The 25,683-nt window shown below is 41.2% G+C and overlaps 2 protein-coding genes across 3 annotated transcripts; one reads left to right on the top strand and one right to left on the bottom strand.

Moving 5' to 3' along the window:
• The first annotated feature begins 4,361 nt into the window (after positions 1-4,361).
• On the top strand, positions 4,362-15,311 carry LOC109902169 (replication protein A 32 kDa subunit). Its single transcript, XM_020498296.2, has 9 exons — positions 4,362-4,571; positions 5,067-5,164; positions 5,347-5,448; positions 5,620-5,733; positions 5,924-5,998; positions 11,968-12,087; positions 13,211-13,342; positions 13,684-13,778; positions 14,109-15,311. The coding sequence occupies exons 1-9, from the start codon at positions 4,559-4,561 to the stop codon at positions 14,194-14,196; spliced, it is 837 nt and encodes a 278-aa protein (XP_020353885.1). The 5' UTR covers positions 4,362-4,558; the 3' UTR covers positions 14,197-15,311.
• LOC109902168 (protein THEMIS2) lies at positions 15,005-24,919 on the bottom strand. Of its 2 annotated transcripts, none has more exons than XM_020498295.2 (6): positions 24,733-24,919; positions 19,848-19,988; positions 19,181-19,609; positions 17,606-18,888; positions 15,598-15,715; positions 15,005-15,376 (listed from the first exon to the last, which is right to left on the bottom strand). In XM_020498295.2, the coding sequence occupies exons 1-6, from the start codon at positions 24,836-24,838 to the stop codon at positions 15,276-15,278; spliced, it is 2,178 nt and encodes a 725-aa protein (XP_020353884.1). In that variant the 5' UTR covers positions 24,839-24,919; the 3' UTR covers positions 15,005-15,275. The 2 variants fall into 2 exon arrangements, with proteins under 2 accessions (XP_020353884.1, XP_020353883.1); XM_020498294.2 differs by having other exon boundaries at positions 15,005-15,379; positions 24,733-24,901.
• Between the last annotated feature and the right edge of the window lie 764 nt (positions 24,920-25,683).

The raw sequence follows: 25,683 nt of genomic DNA, 5'->3' as shown, positions 1-25,683 counted from the left end.
AAGTTAGACCTATAACCCATCTGGAAAAATCCTAACAATCCAGCAGACCTAATCGGGTGAGATTTGTATCAGAACAAACACCACAACAATACACTCCTTCACATATCAAGGCGTGTAAACTTCAATCCAAAACTTCAACAAAATCCAAACCTTTTACCTCTCCCATTTTGACACATAACTCCCCATGTGAGTAATGTGTAAAAAAACACTACTACTGGTCAAAATAAAATAATTTTAAACAAAATCGAATTAGAAATCACTACCCTTAACGTCATAAAGAAAAATAATTGTACCCATACGGTCATAGGAAAAAGGCAACTCCCTCTCCTTCACATTGTCCAAATCACAAATATGGCTAAGAACTATAAACGTCATCATAATTGTCAATATTACAAATGACCTTCAAATCAGTATTACAAATTACCTTAAATTCATTATCCAAATGGATTTCCAGTGAGGGTGATCAAACCACACTGGAAGGTCAGGACCGAGGTCAGACAAACCCTTTAAAAAAGTGTTTCTTACTATATTATTGGGGTGGCAGGGTAGCCTAGTGGTTAGAGCGTTGGACTAGTAACCGAAAGGTTCAAATCCCCGAGCTGACCATCTGTCAGTTACTTCTACAGAGATTACCCACACAGGATTTCAAACCCTGTCAATATGAACAGGGAAACCTATGCCATTATCAAAATATTGCCTAATTAGTGGTCCCAGAACTGGGTGTTGTATCCACACTGGGATATCACCTGTTGCAATTACTATGGTATAGATTATTTGACATCTAACCAGGTGTGCAAAACTACCTACAGAGTACCCTTGTTGCCTGTTTAACTTTGTAACACGGTCCCAAAATCCTATTTTACCTTATTTTCTAAGTACCAGGAATATCAAAAACAGGCACAATTACACCTAACAATAGTAACCCAGGGCATACCTATTTATCTCAACAAAACATTTGATCAGTTACATACACTTTAAAATTTGAACTTCAAGTCAGATGCCCTCGCAAGGCGTCACCTGCACTATAGTCCCTCATTCAATGAGCTTTGCCAAGCTGAGTTTTCTCGCAAGATTACCAGCACTCTAGTCCTTCACTCTACATTAACCTCACCAATTCCTACTGTGATCAAGTCAGTACTACGGATTGGACTTTTGGTTGCCCGCAACTGGCTAATTAACAATTAATGCCCAAGGATACCTCACTTAAGAACACTCATCAACTCAACTCAGTCCTGCTAGTTACCCCAGCTGTGGCCCTCTTAACTTCATATGGCTGCAGGGGCAGTATTGAGTAGCTTGGATGAAAAAGGTGCCCATTTGTAAACTGCCAGCTCCTCAGTCTCAGTTGCTAATATATGCATATTATTATTAGTATTGGATAGAAAACTCAAGTTTCCAAAACTGTCAAAATATTGTCTGTGAGGATAACAGAACTGATGTTGCAGGCGAAACCCTGAGGAAAATCAAAACAGGAAGTGGCTTCTATTTTGAAAACTCCATGTTCCATAGCCTCCCTTTGCTGGATTTAAAGGGATATGAACCAGATTCCTTTTCCCATCGCTTCCTTAAGGTGTCAACAGTCTTCAGACATAGTTTCAGGCTTTTATTGTGAAAAAGGAGCCAGAACGATAACATCGCGTCAAGTGGCCACATGAGTTTTGCTTGCGCAACAGAATTTGGACAGCCATTGTTTTCCCCTCTCCTACTGTGAAAGACATTTGCGGTTGATATATTAGCGATTATATATTTTAAAAACAACCTGAGGATTGATTAAAAAACGTTTGACATGTTTCTGTGGACATTATGGAAACTATTTGGAATTTTCGTCTGCGTTGTCGTGACCACTCTTTCCTATGGATTTCTGAACATAACGCGACAAACAAACAGAGGTATTTTGGATATAAAAATCATCTTTATGGAACAAACGGAACATTTGTTGTGTAACTGGGAGTCTCGTGAGTGAAAACATCCGAAGATCATCAAAGGTAAATGATTAATTTGATTGCTTTTCTGATTTTCGTGACAGAGCTACCTGATGCTAAGTGTACTTAATGTTTTATCGTGCGATCGATAAACTTACACAAACGCTTGGATTGCTTTCGCTGTAAAGCTTAATTTCAAAATCTGACACGACAGGTGGATTAACAAAAGGCTAAGCTGTGTTTTCCTATATTGCACTTGTGATTTCATGAATATAAATATTTATAGTAATATTTATTGTATGTAGTGCTATGCTATTCAGCGGTTGTTGATGACACTTATCCCGATAGGGGGATTGCAGCCATAACAAGTTAAAAGACCTAACTCTGAGTACACCCTCAACAGGCGCATTTGTTATTAAAAAATATATATATTATATTTATCACTTAAATGTTCAGTTAATGTCTAATATGTACTATTAATTCTGTGCACTTTAAGTTCAATTATTGAAAGAAACCAGTCTCACCCTTAATCCAATTCTGTTCAAAATTATGTATCCATTCAGCTGACGCTACCAGCCAGGTGGGGATCCGATCTGCTCCAAATAGTGGAGAGTGGCTTTCCTCTGGTTGCATCTAATGCAACTCCGTGTGCACGGTTAACCTGAGTTTCACTGGGAAAAATCAGAAAAATTAAGTTTATCATCCCATCCTTGTCACCAAAATGGTGGTACAACTATTGTAATCAAAAGGAGAGACTTTTAGATTTCTTCAACAATCACTTTATTATTTAATTACTGCAGTAATGGAGCTGGTTGGTAATCACCCCTGGAGTTGATCACTGAGAACTCAAGCTGGTTTGAGCCAGAGCATTTTATAACAAAGTCCATCCTCCTTCGGTCACAAGGTTAAGATTTGTATGAAAGACTGTATCTGCTGTAAAAAGTTTTCATTGTGTAGAGACCAGTGTCTGGCACCCCAACTCTATACTGCAGCCATCTCCGCCTGGTACCCCAGTACAGAAACATTAACTCATGCTCTGGAATGCGGTATCCCTGAAGACATCGTAAATCTCCTGTCAGTGTTATCTCCCAGAGGCATGTCCTCTGCAACAGGGGACACACCCTTTTCACGCCAATTCGATAAAAAGTGACTTTCGTGGCAGGTTAGGACCGCATAACCCGAAGATGCGTGTTGGTTTCAAGGAAGTGGAACATGTCATGTGACAGACAAGGGATAAGGAAGGCGGAGAGCACGCTTGTTTGAAATTGAAAAGTGTTGCGGTAGCTTTTGATAAATATTACCATCAAGACGAAGCAGCTGCGTTATAAGTGGGATGTACTGTTGAGCGCCACATCCCGACGGGTTCGTGCTGATTGTACGGAGATTGTGACAGCCGGTTAAATGGGGTCCCTTGAGAAAGCAAGAACAAGATATGTCAGGAGAATTGCAGCATTATCATAAGGATAATTCTTGAAATACGGAGGAGGAATGGAGGGGAAAAGAGAGGCAGATGAGGTCTAAAAGAGCGAGAGGGAGGAAGATGGTGAGCTTGAGTCAGTGAAAAATGGCTGGAAAAAGGGAGATGGTTTGCTACAGAAGAATGGTAGATAGAATATGTAAGCAGAGTAAGCTGAAGACAGGAGGAGAAATGGAAGTGAATGAGGGCGAAGGATCGGAGGTAGTAGGTGTGGTGAAGTTCTTGAGGCTTGCACTGAGGGTGAGGATAAATATGAGTCTGACAGTAGGAGTGAAATTTTTGGAAAAAGTGGACACTTGCCTTTTGGCTGATCCATTTGTGGTTTCAGGGTGAGTGAAAACAGAATTGGGTACTGTGGAATCAGTGAGGGTAACCAGAAGTGGTCTTGTGATAATTGTTTGTGTTTCTGCTGGTCAGAGGGAGAAGGCACTCGGTGTTAAACGAATGGGGGCAAGAAATGTGAATTGTTTTGCTCTCAATTAAAGGGTGGTTACTGGGGTAGCTGTAAATGTGATAGTTGACCAATTGAAAGGGAAAGATTTCCCCCCTCATTTTTCCTAACCTAAAACTCAGTATCCTAACCTGCTGCATAAGTTCTATCTTGCTTAAGGTGACATTTATTAAAATAGGTTTGATTTTGTGGAAAACCCAACACACACAGACAATGAAAGCGCTTACCATATTCGAAACTGACAGAACACTAAGCCAATCACAGCGCAACTAAAGAAGATTGCCTACGCTCTGTATATTCCTCGCTGACCCTCCACCACAGAAAGCACTGAGCTAGGCTGAAACACCTGCATTTTGGAGCTGCCTTACTCAAGAGGCAGAATGACGGGTCGCCCATGATTTTGGAATGAGATGTCATGCGAGCAGGTGTCTACATACTCATGTAGTGTATCTCTGGGTAAATCTCTGGGTAAACTAGTGCGTCTAGCAATCTCGCATGTTCATTGGTTTGGCTACCAAATGTAGTCAGAATCTCATTGGACAATGGATTTCGCGGCATTTCTGTAGGGCGCATGCGTTCTATACTGTCAACTTTCCAGCGCGCGGAATTGTTCAGGAAGGGGAATAGTTGTGAATACTTTTTACACGTTTTATTGTCTTGCCACCTGTTTAAACATTATTTTATCATATAACGTAAGGTAACGGCACCATGTGGAACCAAGGTGAGTTTGTCTTTGTAGCAATGGTTTATATGGCTGTCAAGAATAGCTCAAAAGTTGCCTAGTTGTAAATAACGTTAGCTTGCTGTTGTAGCCAGCTCTTGAGGTCTGTTTTGTTGTGCAAAGTTTGTGCGCTGACTTTGTGCAATGATAGCTACTAGCTGACTTGACCTTATTTCTTCTGTAAACTAAAAGGCACCGAGCTTTTTGTCGTACAGTAACAGGAAACAACATTAGCAAACGTTAGCTAGGTAGCTCTAACTAACCTTAGCTACTGTAGTTAACTTGTTACTATAGTGCTTTTGTCAGCTAACGTTAGCTATTTGGCTCACTAGTGTGTAGTCTCCAATCAGCTACCTAACGTTATCTAGTAATGCACGCTTGTTTCCATGGTTTTAGTCAGACAGTGAATTATTGCTGCAGTTGTCTCATTGACACAACCGTCGGTGATTGGCCTAGTTAAATATATATATTTTTAAAGACTGTCATTTCATGTAGGTGGATCATACGGTGAATCAAACATGGGTGGTGGATACACTCAGTCCCCGGGAGGATTCGCATCACCTGCTGCCTCCCAGGGAGGAGAGAAGAAAGGGGTCTGTATTTGTCATTCACCAACTCCATATATTACAAAGTTAGCGAACAGCAAGTGGAAAAGGTCTGTCATTGTAATATTAGTAGCATAACGCACTATTGGGTCTGCCATTGTGTAATTTTTTTTGTAGGTTAAAGTTGGCTCTATGAATTACTCAGGCTTTCTGTGTATGTATGTTTACAGAGACAACGTGCCCAACATATTGTCCCCTGCACAGTGTCCCAGCTCATGTCTGCTGCCCAAGCAGAGGATGTCTTCAGAGTGGGAGAGGTAGAGGTTGCCCAGGTAACCCAAAATACATCTTAAATATGAGGATGGTGGCCATTTTGTTGGGGTTTGTGGTGTGTTGCGATACGGTGACTCAAAGACTGATTAGGATTTTAATCTTCCATGTACAAATGGAAATGTGAGGTGTGCCTTGATATACTATGACAGTATTCTCTTTTTGTGTGCTAGGTTACCATTGTGGGCATCATCAGAACCACTGACAAATCCATGACCAACATCCAGTACAAAGTCGATGACATGACAGGGGCCCCTATGGACGTGAAGCAGTGGGTAGATACGGAGGTGAGACTCATCATAGCTGCTAAGTACTAGGATCAGGAAGGATATACACTACAGTCAACACTTGCGGTATAATTTCCAAATAATGTTCAATAAACATATATTTTGTGACATCAGGCTACACTCAAATGAGAGTTCAACTGCTAACTCAACTCACCTATGGTTCTGTCCTGCTCTCTCTCCTCACTCATAGGATCCCAGTGTGGACAGCACTGTCATCCCCCCAGGCACTTACGTCAAGGTCTCTGGCAATTTGCGCTCCTTCCAGGTGAGGTCATCATCCCCACACAACTACATACCTTTATCTGTAGGTCAAATCACACCCATGACCACATCATTCTACACGTTTATTTTGTTGTTGTTTTCAAACAATGTGTAACCTTGCAAATGTTTATTTTGCATTTGAAGTCGGAAGTGTACATACACTTAGGTTGGAGTCATTAACTTCTCTAGGGTAGTGGGCAGCATTTGGAATTTTGGATGAAAAGTATGCCCAAATTAAACTGCCTTCTACTCAGGCCCAGAAGATAGGATATGCATATAATTGGTAGATTTGGATATAAAACACTCAAGTTTCCAAAACTGTTAAAATGGTGTCTGTGAGTATAACCGAACTGATTTGGCAGGTGAAAACCTGAGAAAAATCCATTCAAAAATTATTTTTTGTTGTTGTAGTTTTCTATTCAATGCCATTACAGTATCCATTGACTTAGGACTCAAATTGCAGTTCCTATGCCTTCCACTAGATGTCAACAGTATTTAGAAATTGCTTCAGGCTTGTATTCTGAAAAATGAGGGAGTAAGCTCATTTCATGCGCATGATCGAAAGAGTGCCTTTCTTGTTTACCTTTTTATATTTATGACGTTATTGTCCGGTTGAAATATTATCGATTATTTAGGCTAAAAACAACCTGAGGATTGATTATGAACATCGTTTGAAATGTTTCTACGAACTTTACGGATACTATTTGGATTTCTTTCTGCCTGTTGTGACTGTATTTGAGGATGTGGATTGATGAAGAAAACGCGCAAACAAAACAGAGGTTTTTGGATATAGAGAGACTATCGAACAAAAGGAACATTTATTGAATAAATGAATGTCTTCTGAGTGCAACCATATGAAGATCATCAAAGGTAAGTGATTCATTTTATCTCCATTTCTGACTTGTGTACCTCTTCTTCTTGGCTGGTTACTGTTTGTAATGATTTGTCTGCTGGGCTATGTTCTTAAATAATCGTAAGGTATGCTTTCGCCGTAAAGCATTTTTAAAATCTGACACAGTGGTTGGATTCACAAGAAGTTAATCTTTAAACCTATGTTAAATAGTTGTATATTTTCTGAATTATTATGAGTATTTCTGTATTTGAATTTGGCGCTCTGCAATCTCACTGGATGTTGGCCAGGTGGGACACTAGCGTCCCACATACCATAGAGGTTAAAACTATTTTTTTAAACGCGCCAAAACTATAGTTTGTTAACAACAAATTTGTGGAAAGTCGGTTAGGACATCTACTTTGTGCATGACACAAGTAATTTTTCCAACAACTGTTTAGACGGATTATTTCACTTATAATTCACTGTATCACAATTACAGTGGGTCAGAAGTTTACATGCACTAAGTTGACTGTGCTTTAACCTCTAGCGACGAGCAATCCTGTATCCGGGAGCGTAATCATAGCCTCAACTGCATTACCATAATGCAACGTTTCCTATTCATGAAAATCGCAAATGAAATAAATATATTCAAACACAAGCTTAGCCTTTTTGTTAACAACACTGTCATCTCAGATTTTCAAAATATGCTTTTCAACCAAAGCTACACAAGCATTTGTGTAAGAGTATTGATAGCCTAGCATAGCATTCAGCAGGCAACATTTTCACAAAAACAAGAAAAGCATTCAAATAAAATCATTTACCTTTGAAGAACTTCGGATGATTTCAATGATTATTTGTGTTGGCGAAATAGCTCCGTTTTGTTCATCACGTTTGGCTAAGAAAAAGACCGGAAAATTCAGTCACCACAACGCCAAACATTTTTCCAAATTAGCTCCATAATATCGACAGAAACATGGCAAACGTTGTTTAGAATCAATCCTCAAGGTGTTTTTCACATATCTATTCGATAATATATCAGTCGTGGCAGTTGGTTTCTCATCAGAAGCAAATGGAAAAATACTGCAGCTGGAGATTACGCAATAATTGCAACGGAGGACACCAAGCGACCACCTGGTATATGTAGTCTCTTATGGTCAATCTTCCAATGATATGCCTACAAATACGTCACAATGCTGTCGACACCTTGGGGAAGCGACAGAAAGCCCAAGCTCATCCGTGGCCCATTCACAGCCATATAAGGAGTCATTGGCATGAGGCGGTTTCAAAAAATGCGGCACTTCCTGATTGGATTTTTATCTGGGTTTCAGTTCTGTGGCTCTCACAGACAATATCTTTGCCGTTTTGGAAACGTCTGTGTTTTCTTTCCAAAGCTGTCAATTATATGCATAGTCTAGCATCTTTTCGTGACAAAATATCTTGTTTAAAACGGGAACGTTTTTCACCCAAAAATTAAAATAGCGCCCCCTATATCCAAGAAGTTAACTTCTTTGAGATAGGGGCGCTCTTTTAATTTTTGGATAAAAAAAACATTCCTGTTTTAAACTAGATATTATATTTTATGATTCTAAACAACGTTTGCCATGTTTCTGTCGATATTATGGAGTTAATTTGGAAAAAAGTTTGCGTTGTAATGACTTAATTTTCTTAACCAAACGTGATGAAGAAAACGGAGCGATTTGTCTACACAAATAATATTTTTGGAAAAACGGAACATTTGCTATCTAACTGAGAGTCTCCTCATTGAAAACATCTGAAGTTCTTCAAAGGTAAATTATTTTATTTGAATGCTTTTCTTGTTTTTGTGAAAATGTTGCATGCTGAATGCCAGGCTTAATGCTATGCTAGGCTATCAGTACTGTTACACATGCTTGTTTAGCTATGGTTCAAAAGCATATTTTGAAAATCTGAGATGACAGTGATGTTAACAAAAGGCTAAGCTTGAGAGCAAATATATTTATTTCATTTCATTTGCGATTTTCATGAATAGTTAACGTTGCGTTATGGTAATGAGCTTGAGGCTTTATTCACGATCTCGGATCCGGGATGACAGCTTGGAAAATTCCAGAAAATTATGTCATGGCTTTAGGAGCTGCTGATAGGCTATTGACATCATTTGAGTCAATTAGAGGTGTACCTTGTGGATGTATTCCAAGGATTACCTTCAAACTCAGTGCCTTTTTGCTTGGCATCATGGGAAAATCAAAAGAAATCAGCCAAGACCTCAGAAAACAAATTGTAGACCTCCACAAGTTTGGTTTGTCCTTAGGAGCAATTTCCAAACGCCTGAAGGTACCACGTTCATCTGTACAAACAATAGTACTTGAGTATAAACACTATGGGACCACGCAGCCGTCATACCGCTCAGGAAGGAGACTCGTTCTGTCTCCTAGAGATGAACGTACTTTGGTGTGAAAAGTGCATATCAATCTCAGAACAACCGTGTGAAGATTCTGGAGGAAATGGGTACAAAAGTATCTATATCCACAGTAAAACAAGTCCTTTATCGACATAAACTGAAAGGCCGCTCAGCAAGGAAGAAGCCACTGCTCCAAAACCGGCATAAAAAAAGACTACGGTTTGCAACTGCACATGGGGACAAAGATCGTACTTTTTGGAGAAATGTCCTTTGGTCTGATGAAATAATAATAATAATAGAAATGTTTGGCCATAATGACCATTGTTATGTTTGGAGGAAAAGGGGGAGGCTTGCAAGCCGAAGAACACCATCCCAACCGTGAAGCAGGCGGGTGGCAGCATCATGTTGTGGGGGTGCTTTGCTGCAGGAGGGACTGGTGCACTTCACAAAATAGATGGCATCATGAGGTAGGAAAATTATGTGGATATATTGAAGCAACATCTCAAGACATCAGTCAGGAAGTTTAAGCTTGGTCGCAAATGGATCTTCCAAATGGACAATGACCCCAAGCAAACTTCCAAAGTTATGGCTTAAGGACAACAAAGTCAAAGTATTGGAGTGGCCATCACAAAGCCCTGACCTCAATCCTATAGAAAAATATGTGGGCAGAACTGAAAGCGTGTGCAAGCAAGGAGGCCTGCAAACCTGACTCAGTTACACCAGCTGTGTCAGGATGCCAAAATTCGCCCAACTTCAGCTTGTGGAAGGCATATTTTTACTAGGATTAAATGTCAGGAATTGTGAAAAACTGAGTTTAATTGTATTTGGCTACGGTATATGTTGACTTCCGACTTCAACTGTATATGCGTCTAGGGCAGGGAGTTGCCGCTGGCATTTTGATTCACAAATGTGAACTTCACCATGCCAGTGGCGGTCGGTGCAGTTTAACATTAGGGAGGACAATTCATTTTTGAGCATGGCCTTATTTCTATTACAGAATATTGGATGACTGTAATTTGTATTCTATTCACCCAGCTCAATGTATCATCGATAGGTTTAGGCGATTACATGATACGCAAATTTGCCATATACCTATCATGAGAGCCTACAATTGAATGTTTATAGCCTTGGTACACAGGTCGAGAGGCAAATTGGAGTAATCAAGGTGAGACCTTGACACTTTAAATATTGCCTTGCACACTCTTGCCTGCATCTAGCTGATCTGGTGTGTAATCATTTGTCCAAACAGTTACAAAACGTTCCGTTTTAATCAAGAGTTTCTATTGGACAAATTTGGGTAGGTCCAGTTCCGTTTGCTTCCATTTAAGCAACGTTTTGCACCAGAATTGGTGAAGTGAATACACCGTTGATCACAAGCACACATGGTTCACTTTCATAGCAGCCACGTACAGCATCATCACTTCGATGACCAGGTGCAAAAATCTCCCCAAGCCAAACCAAAACTGCGACACTGCCTAGATCGCTGTCACCATATGAGCTAACGTCATAATCAACCAAGTAGAACTAGTAAACCCACAATCAATCCCTGTGTACAATCACGCAGTACAGCAGTCAGTTTAGCAGTTACTCCGGCGAGCCCCTGTGGCAATACATTTATAAAACAGAAAGCTCCCCTTGACTTGGAAGAGTTGCAGTGTTGAATAGCCTTAGCCAACAAATTGCATTCCTCTCTGTCAGGTTCTTGTGTAGGTTAAATCGGCTACATTAGCTAAGTATGTGAAAGCTAAACCAATAATTTAAAAATACACTGAGTGTATAAAACATTATGAACACCTGCTCTTTCTACGACAGACTGACAAGCTATGATCCCATATTGATATCACTTGTTAAATACACTTTGATCAGTGTAGATTAAGGGTAGGCGACAGGTTAAATAAGTATTTTTGAGACAGTTGACATGGATTGTGTATGTGTGCCATTCAAAGGGTGAATGTGCAAGATAATATTTAAGTACCTTTGAACGGGGTATGGTAGTAGGTGCCAGGAGCACCGGTTTGTGTCAAGAACTGAATTGGGGCTGTTCTGAAGGCAGAAGTGGTGGTGCAACTCAATATTAGGAAGGTGTTCTTAATGTTTTGTACACTCATCGTATAGCTAGCTCTCTCTGCTGCTGCTTAATTTAAGAATTTAATTTGTGCAAACTGATCAACTATTTTCTTTCTCGATCTTTGAGTCAACTATTCACCACAATTTATGCACTGCAGTGCTATCTAGCTGTAGCATATGGTTTCAGTACTAGATTCATTCTCTGCTCCTTTGATTGGATGGACAGCACGTCAGTTTACGCTGATAGCGCTTATAGGTTGGAGGATGTCCTCCGGAATTCTTCATAATTATTTTGTTAGTCTATGGAAGGGTGTGAGAACCATGACCCTCCTAGGTTTTGTATTGAAGTCAATGTACCCAGAGGAGGAGGGAAAATGCCTTACCTCTGGCTACACCATGGTGCTACCCTAGAGGGTGCTGTTGCGTCTACTATAGCCCCTCATTGCAAAAGTGTTTTTTTTCAGTTATTTGTTGACATTAATATATTTAGTATAGTTTTATCTAAAATGTTTCACTTAATTTTTTTAATGCAATTCACTGAGTGGGATGGTTCTCCATTCTCTGAGGATCCTTCACTGACCTGTGCAAATGCATTCATGTTAACTGAAAGTGTGCGTTGCACATTCAGTTCTGTGTGTCTCTCTGTGTCTGATGCACTGACTGTGGATGTTTGTGTCTAACTTCCTGTCTTCGATAGAACCACAGGTCCATGGTAGCATTCAGCGTCCGGCCCCTTGACGACATGAACGAGATCACCTCCCACATGCTGGAGGTGGTGCAGGCACACATGCTGCTCAGCAAACCACAGACGATTATGGTGAGAACTTCCTTCACACATGACAAAGAGCACCAGGGTCTAAAATTAACACCCGCCTCCTGCGGGTAGATTTTGGCATTGGTGGGTAAGATGCCTTCTTCACCAGCCATGTTGGCGGGTGGTCAGGGCTTCACACTTCAAGAGTTTCACTCACGTTTGTTAATAAGAAGTCAAGTATGATCATATTTATAGCAAAATAAATGCTGCAGTAGCTGTTTTCCTAGTATTTCTGCCATTTTGTTTCATAGTTGGTAAATTAATCACACAAAGTCAAAACTACGTATCCTATAGCCTATCCCACCTCGAGCTGCCACACTGCCTGTCTAGGGGCTGTGCATCCATGAAGAGCTGAGTGAAAGATACTTTTTTAGAAGAGCTGTGCACAGGCATAATGTTGGTCTAATTTACTTGACTCGGAAGTCTACTGATACTTTGTCCTTGTGTTTCTTGGCAATTTACATTTTGTTCGCAATCTAGGTATTTTTCAACTGCTAGGGAAGAGAAGACAATGCAGTTATTAGTCAGACTCTGAATCTTAGACACATGACTCTTGAGTAGTGTTACCGCGGTAACCTCCTGCCCTTAACGGGGCATGTGAACATCTGATTATTTTCGTTAACACTGGTCACAAAAATGTATATGAAATTAAACAATATACCACATTACTTCATACTAGTAATACATTATTGTTTTAGAAACATTACAAAGCATGCTCATCTGTTTTTTGTTTTTGTTTTGTTGATGTAATTTTAGGGGTGAAGAAATATTTTGACTGGTAAAAAATGTAGTGGCTGGTAGATTTTTAAATCTACCTGACTGACACAGTGGCTGGTGGACCAAAAAGTAAATTTTAGGCCCTGAAGAGCACCAATATGCCTGATGTAAAAAATAAAAATAAAAAAATATCCCACCTGTATAACAGTAGTCACAGAGCCGACGAGTTGGCCTTGGCCCATCTGCCACGTATTTAAATGGAGATAAATGAAATAAACTTAGCTTTGAATAAGGCCATTCAACCTCAGTAATGCCACAATCAGCTGCTTGTGCTTTTTATGAATAAAGTTTTGTTTTGATTCTCTTCCTGCTTGGCACCACTCACACACAGTTCTGGTTACCTTTTTAGATGGGCGGAGGAGGGGGAATGAACACTAGCATGGTGCCGTTGTCGCAGCCGGGAATGGGTGGCAACATGGGAGGTGGATACTCGGGTGCCAACGACATGTCCGCTAACGGCCTGAGCCCAAGCCAGAACCAGGTGAGTCTGCAATGGACTAAAGAAAATGGCTGGGCACATTAAATAGTTGGTAGAATAAACAGGTAGCCTAAACGCACCGACCATACCAATTGGAAAGTAAACCCCCGCACCTGTTACCAGGTGAAAGGAGAAAAAAGTGTACTTTATTTAAAAAATCTAGCACATTGGTCTAATGATTACAAAATTAATTGGGCCTCATCGGTTTTTATTAAAATTGCCTCACCATACTGCCATCTGTAGGACTGGCATAACAATTGGGAAGTTTTCAAGAGTTGTTCTACATGTGATTGGCACAATATTCTATATGAATGGTTTTTGTTATGCTCTTGTCCTCTCATAAGGTGCTGAGCTTGATAAGGAGCTGTCCAGACGCGCAGGGTGTCAGCACACAGGACTTGAAGCAGAGACTCAGCGGCATGAGCTTGGCTGTCATCAAGTAAGACATTCCCTTCCCTCCATCCTCAAATCAGTTTCTGAAGTTATTGATATGCTTGAATGTGTCCTGTTGGACCACAACAGTGGTCGTGTTCTGCAGGGCACAACTTTGGTCGGCTTTCAGATAAAAATATTTTATAGAAAAAAACATGTATTTCTGGGATGTAGAATAAGTCATATTGGCTTTATTCATTGTATTTCTATCTGCAACGTTCAACATTTGCCTACTGAACGTGGCCCAGTGCACTCTCATGTGCAAGGCACAAGAGTAGACTGCATAATTAAGCATGCTGCATTGGCACCTATCTTACTGTCCTTTGTCTAATCATAGGCATGCAGTGGAGTTCCTCAGCAACGAAGGACACATCTTCTCCACCATCGACGAGGATCACTTCAAGTCTACAGACAATGACGACTAAAGCATCTCTCCATTCCCTGTTAGCACTAAGAACATGATCATAGTCTTGGGTCCATTCTCAACACACTGCGCTATGAGCGGACGATTGTATTTAAGAATAACACCCAAAGTCCTCTTAGAATTTTAAGATCTCAACACTGAAAATAGAGCCTGTAGTCATTCATGGAAGCATGATTCATACTGAGGATCATCATGGGATGTCTATATAATCCTGAGGGTTTCTGCGAAATTAGGCCTTGGTTTGACTGACATGGTGGCCAGTGTTCACATATCCTGTTTCAACTTCCGTTAATGATATTACAGTAAGAGTGGGCGCACCATAGGCCAATGGTTTTTCTCACAATGAATGCAATCTGTGACTACCAGTTCCTCAATCATTGGTCTTGATAGTTGTTTAAAAATAGTGAACAGAATGCAAAACTTTGTCATTACTATTCAGATTCTTATGTCTCTGTTTTGTTTTTGTCTCTAGTAAACATATATTTTCAGAAAAATGTGTAATTTGTTCTCAATATATTACTATTTTATATAGTCAATTGGAAAGTATCTCTTACAATGTATGTAACCTTAGAATGCAGAAGTATAATATCATGCAGTATCGATACCCAAAGCAGTGATGCATATGCACCAGTAAAGCTTTGTGTTGCGGAAGAATATCCCCACTGTTATCACTCCGGCTTTCTTATATTTACCTCCACTCTTAACAGTAAGGTCACTGACGCTACCAGAATAGCATCATTGAGTTTTAAAATAAGGGGACATTTTAAGTTACAAAATACATGGCTAAATTATTAAATGTAACAACCATAAACACCAATACGCTTTTATTATGATAAGCATTTGGGATAATCGGTTGGCAAGTGTGTCTTGTGACTGTAGCAATGTAGAAAATGAAAACCAAGTAACAAAATATGGGTACAATAAGACATGTATCCTGTTTTGCACAGTCCCATCTCAAAGTATTCACGGTTACAGTGGCTGGCTATCAGTGCGTAGTTCTGACATTGTTTTGCACCCTATAGTCTCGTCTATTTTATGCAATGAGACTTTAGCCTTTTAATAGTTATTCCTCTGGCTGGTTCAGTAAAATAAAAAATTGTCCTGTGCTCTTCTCAACTTGTCGTCCACTTGCTCATAATCATGGTCACTGTCCACATCTGCTTGAACTTCATATTTCGCCGCTGCTGAAAGACAATTTTAGGCTTACCGAACAATTGAGGTTTTGTGTGAAGTGGTCACCCAGTGCAAAAACATTTACCTAACAGAGAACTACAGATAACAGTAAAATGTTGTATAAAAATATGCACCAAATTCAGAAAAGATGAATGGGGTAATTTTTGCCGTTGACTTTTACTTCCCTGATGAAATAGCTCAAGTCATTTCAATGTAAGACATACTGTACCTGTATTGTTGGGCTTGTGACTTATAGACTTGATGTAAGTGTTTGGCTGAGCCTTGCCTGACTTGACATCGGTCATAGGTTTTCTTGGATTCAGCGGAGGGGCATCATCCTTGAAATCCTTCACGACAACAGGAAAATGAAACTACCGTTATTCTAGGAAGTGCACATACTATGTTGAAAAAACAGGAACCACATATTTGCATGGTGCGAGGAGTCTGCATCAGCAAACATTTTCACATAACTGATGAGACTACTGTAACAAATGCGGGGTGTGTTATGTGTGAATGTTCTAATATTTTTTCTTTAACTAGGCAAGTCAGTTAACAAATTCTTATTTACAATGACGGCCTGCCAAAAGGCAAAGGCCTCTTGCGGGGATGGGGGCCTGGGATTAAATCAAATATAAATATAGGTCAAAACACACATCATAACAAGAGAGACTACATAAAGAGAAACCTAAGACAACATAGCAAGGCAGCAACACATAACACAGCATGGTAGCAACATAACAACATGGTATAAACATTATTGTGCAGAGTCAACAGCAACAAAGTGAAGAAGGTAGAGACAACAAAACATCACACAAAGCAGCCACAACTGTCAGTAAAAGTACATGATTGAGTCTTTGAATGAAGAGATTCCAGTCGCAAGCTGAAGCGAACTGAAAAGAGGAGCGACCCAGGAATGTGTGTGATTTTGGGACCTTGAACAGAATGTGACTGGCAGAACTGGTGTTGTGTGTGGAGGATGAGGACTGCAGTAGATATCTCAGATAGGGGGGAGTAAGGCCTAAGAAGGTTCTATAAATAAGCATCAACCAGTGGGTCTTGCGACGGCTATACAGAGATTACCAGTTTACAGAGGGGTATAGAGTGCAGTGATGTGTCCTATTAGGAGCATTGGTGGAAAATCTGATGGCTGAATGGTAAAGAACATCTAGCCACTCGAGTGCACCCTTAACTGCCGATCTATAAATGATGTCTCCGTAATCTAGCATGGGTAGGATGGTCATCTGAATCAGGGTTAGTTTGGCAGCTGGGGTGAAAGAGGAGCGATTACGATAGAGGAAACTAAGTCAAGATTTAACTTTAGCCTGCAGCTTTGATATGTGCTGAGAGAAGGACAGTGCACCATCTAGCCATACTCCCAAGTACTTGTATGAGGTGGCTACCTCAAGCTCTAAACCCTCAGTGGTAGTAATCACACCTGTGGGGAGAGGGACATTCTTCTTAACAAACCACATGATCTTTGTTTTGGAGGTGTTCAGAACAAGGTTAAGGGTAGAGAAAGCTTGTTGGATAATAAGAAAGCTTTGTTGTAGAGCATTTAACACAAAATCCGGGGAGGGGCCAGCTGAGTATAAGACTGAATCATCTGCATATAAATGGATGAGAGAACTTCCTACTGCCTGAGCTATGTTGTTTATGTAAATTGAGAAGAGTGTGGGGCCTAGGATTGAGCCTTGGGGTACTCCCTTGGTGACAAGCAGTGGCTGAGACAGCATATTGTCTGACTTTATACACTGCGCTCTTTGAGAGAAGTAGTTAGCAAACCAGGCCAAAGACCCCTCAGAGACACCAATACTCCTTAGCCGGCCCACAAGAATGGAATGGTCTACCGTAATACAATACATTGATTGAGCAACCCAAGACCCTATTATATGAGACAGCATTTTAGTCCTAGTCAAATCAAGTCACAATTTATTCAAATGATTAAAAGTGTATTTCACAATATCTCAACATACTTTACAGAGAAAATGTGTAAGTTAAAGCAGAGAAACATCAGACATAGAAACAGTACAGTGACACATTTTTGTTTGACAATTTCACAGCTAAGACAAGGGATGTGGGGCTGCAAGGCAGAGTACAAGGGCAATACATGGGATGCAAGACAGTAGGCAGGACATGTAGGACAGTAAACAAGTCCAGCAAGACAGGAGTGACAACAGGAGATGAGCAGTGCTATATCCTGCCTAGAAAGTACATGAGGTCTGAAAGGAAGAGCTTACCGGAGGCAGAGGAGCAGGGGGCCTTTGAGTCTTTTTGCTATCAAGACTTAGATCACTCAACAGGGAAAGGGTGCCGCTTTTGGGTGGAAGACAGGGGGCATCTGGGTGTGAGGGTGAAGGGGTTGCCTTGGAAGACTTTGAGCCTGACAATGGCTTTGAGCCTGACAATGGCTTTGAGCCTGACAATGGCTTTGAGCCTGACAATGGTTTTGAGCCTGAGGGTGGATTTGATCTTGATGATGGCTTCGGCTTTGGTGGACGTGGTGGAGGGGGCTCATCTGATGCGGTGAGCTTTCGAAATTCGTAATAGAATGAGTCTGTCACCTCTGTAACTGTCTCCAGGTGATATTCTTGGGTCAAAGGCAAGGGGTCGTTAGTAAAAGACAAAGACATGTTAAGCCAGTCTGTGGGTATCTCAAAGCACCTCTCTGGCTTTCCTGGAAGGCTGGCCTGGACCATGGGCTGTATAGTAGCCTCCTGCAGCCTCAGGGATGAGAACCCCACCAGAGGATCTTTCTCCAGCTCTGCGTCACCGCTCACCACCTTAACGTCCAGTGGCAGAGCAAAGGCCTTGCACAAGTCCTTCAGGCTGTACTTCTTATTGTCCGTGAGCTTCTCCACAAAGTGGCTCTGCATGTACAGGGGCAAATGGACCACCTCACTCTCCTCCTTCTCCTCTTCATCCTCCTCCTCATCATCGTCCACTTCTTGGAGACGTCTACATACAAGGACCTCCACGGTCTGGTTATTCTTCTCCTCCTGGCTGGTTCCTCCTCCGGGCAGCTTCACCTTCTCGCAGCGCAGCACCTCCAGCTGCTCGCCCACACTGAGTGCCAGAAGCCCCTCCTCCTCCATCTCCTCACTGTGCCGCGTCACCCTGACCGTGAGAAACGGCGCTTGGGTCGAGGCGGCGTACAGCTCGTACACCGACTCGAACTCCCGCGGCCTCCGTCGCAGCCGTCCCCCGTAGCTCTGCGACATTAGGAAGTACTGGCGGGCCTTGCGCCCCTTGAGACCCGAAGCCAGAACCATGGCTGAGGAACCACGCTTGTGAAGGACTAGAGGATGGCCCTTGTGTAGCTCAGCCAGCCAGGTACAACGGAACAGTGGCTGGCCCTCATGGTGCTCCAGTATTTCAGCCATTGTGGGGAAGGCCTCGTCTGGCTGTGCAAAGACCTCGAGCAGAGTGAGCGGGGTCACAAATGTCAAGTCTTGGGATTCCATCGTCACGTCGACCACATCCACCTCCAGGCTGGAGGGGAACTTGACTATGTTCTTCCTCACTGTGAGAAAATTTGAGAAATTATGTTGAAAGGCTGAAGACCCATACAGTAAAGTACTAAACTTGATGTTGAGCAGAATTTTTTTTAAACTAAGCTGTATGTTCAAATTGCACAATCTTGTAGTGTAATGATTTGTGAAAAAGAAATGCAGGCTACAGTTTGCCAATAGCTTTGATGATGTGCTCCTAAGGCAACACTTCTCTCAGTTCTAGATTCTAACATGATATCTCAATGTTTTTTCATTGGCTAAGGAAGTATGCCGTTGGTTGACTCAGAACCAGGTTCTACTCACAGTGCATGATGGCCTGGACCTGGTATATGGGGCTGAAGACTAGCGATGCCCCGTGCTTGGTCTTCTTGCTGAAGCAAAAGTGCCGGCTGCAGAGGTGGGGCGAGGACATGATCTCCTGGAGGGTGTAGGTCTGGTCACTCTCACACTCATAGAACTCCCCACGGCAGGAGAAGGGGATTAGCACGTCGGCCGAAGCCCCCTGCTGGCCTCTGAGTTGACAGCGGACGCAGCTCTCCTCACCCCCGTCCTGCTGCTCGATGTGTAGCATGGTCACAGCCATCCCAGTGCCGAGGGTGAAATTCTGTAAGGTCAGCTCACATCGGCTGGTGAAGGTGAAGGGAAAGCAGGTGTCCAGGCCTACAGGCCTCAGACTCACCATCTCCTCCACTGTGCTGTATGGCATCTCCTCTGGAACCAGCTTGAACAGATCTGAGCGGGAGAGTCCACAATGAGGCCATTAATAACACAGCATTGATCAAGTGATTTTATTCAAATTAATTAAACATATTACCATGGTTAGTAAAGAATAAGGGGGGCTCACATACATAGAATTACTAGAACTGCCATTCTTGGTCAAGTCAATCATCTGTGCTAGGTGGACCGGAGGCATTTCTTTTTCTCTTTCTAGGCCTGCCTAAGCGCATTTGTTGAAAACTGTAAGCCTCACCTGCATGGTTGATGGGCAGCTCAAACTTATCATTGTTGCTGGTGTCCTCACAGCTGACAGACAGGAGCTCGATGTCGATGACCTTCACCAGGTCCCCCGTGGACAGGCACACCTCGCTTCCCGACAGCTCATAAACAGAGCCTATAAAGCATCAACACACCACAATTTCAGCTCATGCACATACTGTACTGGGTTGATTTTAAAAATGTTTTTATCGCAGTTGTTTACTCAATAATACTCTACCGTTACAAAGCATGCCTGAACTGATGGAAATAGATATACAGTACACAGTACTAACTTATCTGTTCCAGGAACATCACTCATGAGGCTTTGCTTCTTTCATTTTCCCTCCATTTCCTTATTTGGAATTAAATAGCTTTTTCTTGTGGGTTGCAGGTCATTTATTTGATACATTGTCTCAATATCAACCTGGTTGTAGGTTGTCTACTGACTGACCATCCATCCATATAACCAAGCATATTATTATCTATAAACCTTTAAACATGTGATATTACATATAGTCCTCTACGTATTTATTTAGAAAGTGAAGCAAAAACATTTAATTTCGCTCTACACTCCAGCATTTTGGATTTGAGATCAAATGTTTCATGAGGCGACAGTACAGAATGTCACCTATTGTCTCACTGAACTGGATCATTACCGCCAACCCCGGACTGTCTTATCTCATTATGCACACCTGCTTCCCATTCCCTCTGATTAGTATGTGTATATATGTGCCCTGTTCCTCATTGTCCTTGTTGATTATTGTTCCATGTCCGTTGGTCTTGTGAGTACATGTGCGCCGTTGTATCGGCTTGCGCGTTACGGTGCATTTGTTAATACCGGTCTCGTCCCGTGTATTTGTATTACGGGTCTCGTCCAGTGTATTTATTAGAGGTTTACACCTCGCTCTTTGTTTATAGGCCTATGTTGTGTGTGTGGGTTTGTTTTGGGCTTCGTCCCCGTCATGTTCATGAGGTACGCATTTTTGTGTAGAGAAAAAAACTATTTCGGATTCCTGCGCCTGTCTCCTATCATTATACAACGTGCCATTATGTTTCTAGCTCCAACAGTGCAGCAATATCTAGCAATACAATAACAATACGCACAATACCCAAAAGTCTTAATTCGTTTTTTTTTTTTTTAAATACGTCAGAGTCCGGAATAGAAATATGTGAATATAGGGGGGGGGGGGGGATATGAATAGAAAAGGTGTGAATGGAGGGATATAGACAGTATGAATAGAAAAGGTGTGACTGGTAAATAATGTATTGTCACTTTTTGTAATTAAGAATGTTGCTGAACACGTCTACATTCATGTGGATGCCAACATGATTACGGATAATCGTGAATAATGAGTGAGAAAGTTAGCGGCACAAAGATCATATGCTCAAGACATGGGTATCCTAACTGTGGTCTTGCCATACTGGGAGACTTCAATAGATGGGCTTACCCAAGTTGTGCAGGATAATATGATTAGATTTGTAGAGTGAATTTCATTTACAGATGTAAATCACAAAGTTCTTTACATTGAGAGCAACCATTAAAATAAAGCAGGCAACAAGGACAAAACTACAGAACGCAAACTAACGTATATGACCAAGACACCAACCAGACAGATCATATTTAGCAAAGACGTTTGAAGAAGTGATTCTTGAGCTCAGACTTAAAGGCAGTTGTGGTCTGGGGCATGCAGAGGTGGGGGCTTGTTCCAGAGCTGGGGGACAACAGAATGCTTAGTCAGCCATTGTTTTTGAGCGTGTCTTTGGGACTGCAATAATTCTTTGATCATTTGATCAACTGACTTGCCTAGTTAAATTAAGGTTAGATTTAAAATAATACAAAAATGTTTTGACCAATGAAGACTGTTTCAGGCTGAGGAGTTCACTGAGGTATTGGGGACCAGAGGCATTGAAGGTACCAGAGGTGATGCAATACTGGACCTAAGCATTAGACATGAACCAGGTTTACTATAAACCATCCATCCTACCAGCCATTGGCCTCAGTGATCATCAGGCAGTCCTATGGTCTTGAAAAGCCCAACAAACCAGAAGTGAGAGCATCGCCTTATCCGACAATCTAACCTGGACAGTTTTGGAAAGTGGATCACAAACCACTCCTGGCAAGAAGTATACAATGCCCCTGATGCTACATCCAAGACTGCTGCCTTCTATAACATGGACTGCTGTGTGTAATGACCACTTCCCTGTCCAAACTGTGAAAATGCACCCTACTGACAGACCCTGGATGACAGCAGAGGAGACTGGTAGGAGGAGGTATAGGAGGATAGGCTCAATGTAAAGGCTGAAACAGAATATATGGAGTCAAACACATATGGAAACCTTAGTCAAACACGTATAGAAACCATCTTTGACTCCGTTACGTTTATTCCAAACCATTACAATGAGCCCGTCCTCCTATAGCTCCTCCCACCAGCCTCCTCTGGCTGAAATCAAGGCCCCTCTGAACATGTATATTCCTGCCAATGATCAAAACAACAAAGTAGGAATAACAAATGAAACTAACAACTAGTTCTCTCAGGTCAGCCAATAACTAACTTCCCTGGACACAACAGCCATCCCAGCCTTCTTACGTTCCCTGCAGCCTCTCCCTGAAATCCAACCCTGGGAGGTGTATGACAAGCTGCGTGTGATCAAAAACAACAAAGCCCCTGGCCCCTACGGTGTGCCACAGCAGATCCTATGAGAATTTGCCTGCGAGTTGAGTCAACTCATCATTTCAGCGAGGTGAATTCCCTTCCCAGTGGAAAGAAGCCACAGTCGTGCTCATCCCTAAGACCCCCCCCCCCCCCCCCCCCCTATTACTTAATCCAACTGCTCTTATTAGATAATCACCTAATCTTTTGGTAAACCTATAGATTTTAAACTGGTTTGTCTACTATATATAGATTTGGAGAACTACAGAATTACAGTGTATGTTTGTAAAATATATACATATAAAGTATGATATACACTGAGTGTACAAAACATTAAGGACACATACTCTTTCCATGATATAGACTGACCTGGTGAATCCAAGTGAAAGCTATGATCCCTTATTGATGTCACTTGTTAAATCCACTCAGTGTAGGTGTAGGGGAGGAGACAGGTTAAAGAAGGATTCAACCTCTGTGCCATTCAGAGGTTGAATGGGCAAGACAAAATATTTAAATGCCATTAAACGGGGTATGGTAGTAGTTGCCAGGCACACTGGTTTGTGTCAAGAACTGCAATGCTGCTGGGTTTTTAACGCTCAACAGTTTCCCATGTGTATCAAGAATGGTCTGAGGACAGACGCTACGCGCTTCAACACTGGGCGGTCCCGTTCTGTGAGCATGTATGGCCTTCCACTTCGCAGCTGAGGCAAAGTTGCTCCTACACGTTTCCACTTCACAATGGCAGCACTTACAGTTGACCGGGGAAGCTCTAGCAGAGCAGAAATTTGAGGAACTGACTTGTTAGAAAGGTGCCATCCTATGATGGTGCCACATTGAATGTCACGGAGCTCTTCAGTAAGGCCATTCTACTGCCAATGTTTGTCTATGGCGATTACATGGCGTGGGGTCTATTGTATACACATGATAGCAACGGTGTGGTTGAAATAGCCGAATCCACTAATTTGAAGGTAACTAATTTGAAGATATAGTGTATCTTGCATTTTTTGCCATTGGATCAACTGGTTATTAAAACAACTAAATTGAGAATATTTCATTATGTTGTATTTTGGTGATTTAACCAATATTTTCAGTCAACTTATATTTTAGATGAATGGTTGTGTGGTGAAAGATGTTTCCAAACTAAATGAATGCACAATGAAAGGTTTTGAATGTAAGACTGACTGCGTTAGAAGTGTTAACAGTTTGGAGTTTTGTACTAAGAGTTTTGAAAATTCACCACAAAATTCACCACATTTCCCAAGAGGAAAATAGCAAAACAAAGCGATTGAAAATAACTGTTAAACTCAATGTTTTATTTTAGCAAAGTTGGAAGATAATGTTTGTAAGAAGGCCATTGTAGGCCAAAATGTTATCTTTTAACTTAAATAAACATTGCATTTTTAATGGTTAGCTTTTCCTATCTAAGATTATCACATTTTTTGGTTGCACCTCAACAAGCGCTCTCCACTTCTTTTCACATTAGTCTAGACGTATGTCAGGCTTGGATTCACAATACCAAAAGGTGTTTCCACATGTACATGAACAACGAAGGCATTTACTGCAATGTCGATGAGAACCTATGGCCAAATGCTCAAGACAGGCTTGATGCGAATTAGTGCCTGCTAAACGTTATTTTTCTTTCATTCATTTAACTGATTTAATTTTAATAGAGTACACCTATGTGGTAATGATATCTGAACAATACATTTACTTTTTGCGCCAATGATTATTACTGTAAAATATGTTTTAAATTATCAACCTTTGATCACGCATGGTATAGAAATGATGAAAATAATGAAACCGGCGAGTCTCCATAATCATGGTAGCATCTGCATGAATATAGAAGTGTTCAGAAACGTATGGTACTCTTATTTACAATAAAAGTGACTCCAAAATGACACAAATTAGTTACCATTCATTTCTATTGAGCGCAATATAATCTGAAACACAACCAAAGCAAACTGCAAATGCATCCAACAAGTTTGTAGAGTCATGGGTGCTAGGACTATGTGACCGAACACTACACTTTGACTACTTTAATACACATATAATTACATTTGTCCAAATAGATGACACCTTCAAATGTGGGGACTAGATTCTGTCATTTCTAAACTGCCACTGACTGTTAATCAGTAAGTTCTACTCTGCCTCTCTGTCTAATTTCTGGCTATGTAAAAACTGGTTTGCCCACACATGGAGTTTATGAAAGAAAGTATGAAAAAGTCTTACCTTGAAAGTATACCCCAGAGCAAACCTGCAGAATCCGTGGCAGACATGTTTTATCCAAGGATGCAATTAATTCTTGCAGGGTCATAACTGTTTCAGTGCCTGCCATCACTGCAGTGCTGCCTCGATGTTGTGCTGTCAAGGCTCAACTGTGGTTCCAAGAGAGGTGCCACTGATCTAACAATCAAAAGCAACAATTGTATGAGGAAGTAGGCAACCAGATATTTTCAAGTAAAGTTAACCCCTACCCAGTGACACTAGCTTGTGTTGCCAATAAAGATATGTGAACTGGACTTTTACTTATTTATTGTTTGCTTATTTTATGCAACTATTCAAATTTTATTATTGGCCTACAATCAAAAAAGGAAGGTACAACTCACCATGTTTCCTATAAAAAAAAATGATGGATCCTAGCAGTACAGTATTGCATTGTGGATTTTTAAAATGATATTCATGTTTGCTGTATTGTGAATATATATTTTATAGATGTCTCACTATCAGCTGTAAAGCAGCCCCTCGGGAATAATAAACATTCTATACTCTACTCCATAGCAGTTCAAAGGTCTAATTAAAATACATTCTGCAAAAGTGTATGGTCTGTGATAAATGGGAAGCTACATCAACATGCACCAAAAATGTGCACCAAAAATGTGACACCGCAACTTCCTACAATTTGCAGTCTATAGATGTAATATGAAACAAGGAGTATGTTGCTATAGTAGTCTATGTTATTCTACCCAGTGGCTTTTCAATAAAAAACCGTCTATACTATTGACTATTCTTGAAGCTATTCAATCTGATTCAAGTGAATGAGCGGTAATGAAAGCTAAGCATAATAACTGTTAGCGTTAGCGTTATGAACCATTGCCATTACATTTCAGTAGGCAACCTTTTTTCCTAGAGTCGAATCAAATCATTGTAGATAATGGAATGTATTCTTTTCATCCATTTGTG

This window comes from Oncorhynchus kisutch, linkage group LG13 (genome assembly GCF_002021735.2).
Source record: "Oncorhynchus kisutch isolate 150728-3 linkage group LG13, Okis_V2, whole genome shotgun sequence".
NCBI lineage: Eukaryota > Metazoa > Chordata > Actinopteri > Salmoniformes > Salmonidae > Oncorhynchus > Oncorhynchus kisutch.
This window is presented reverse-complemented; position numbering and strand designations above follow the sequence as displayed.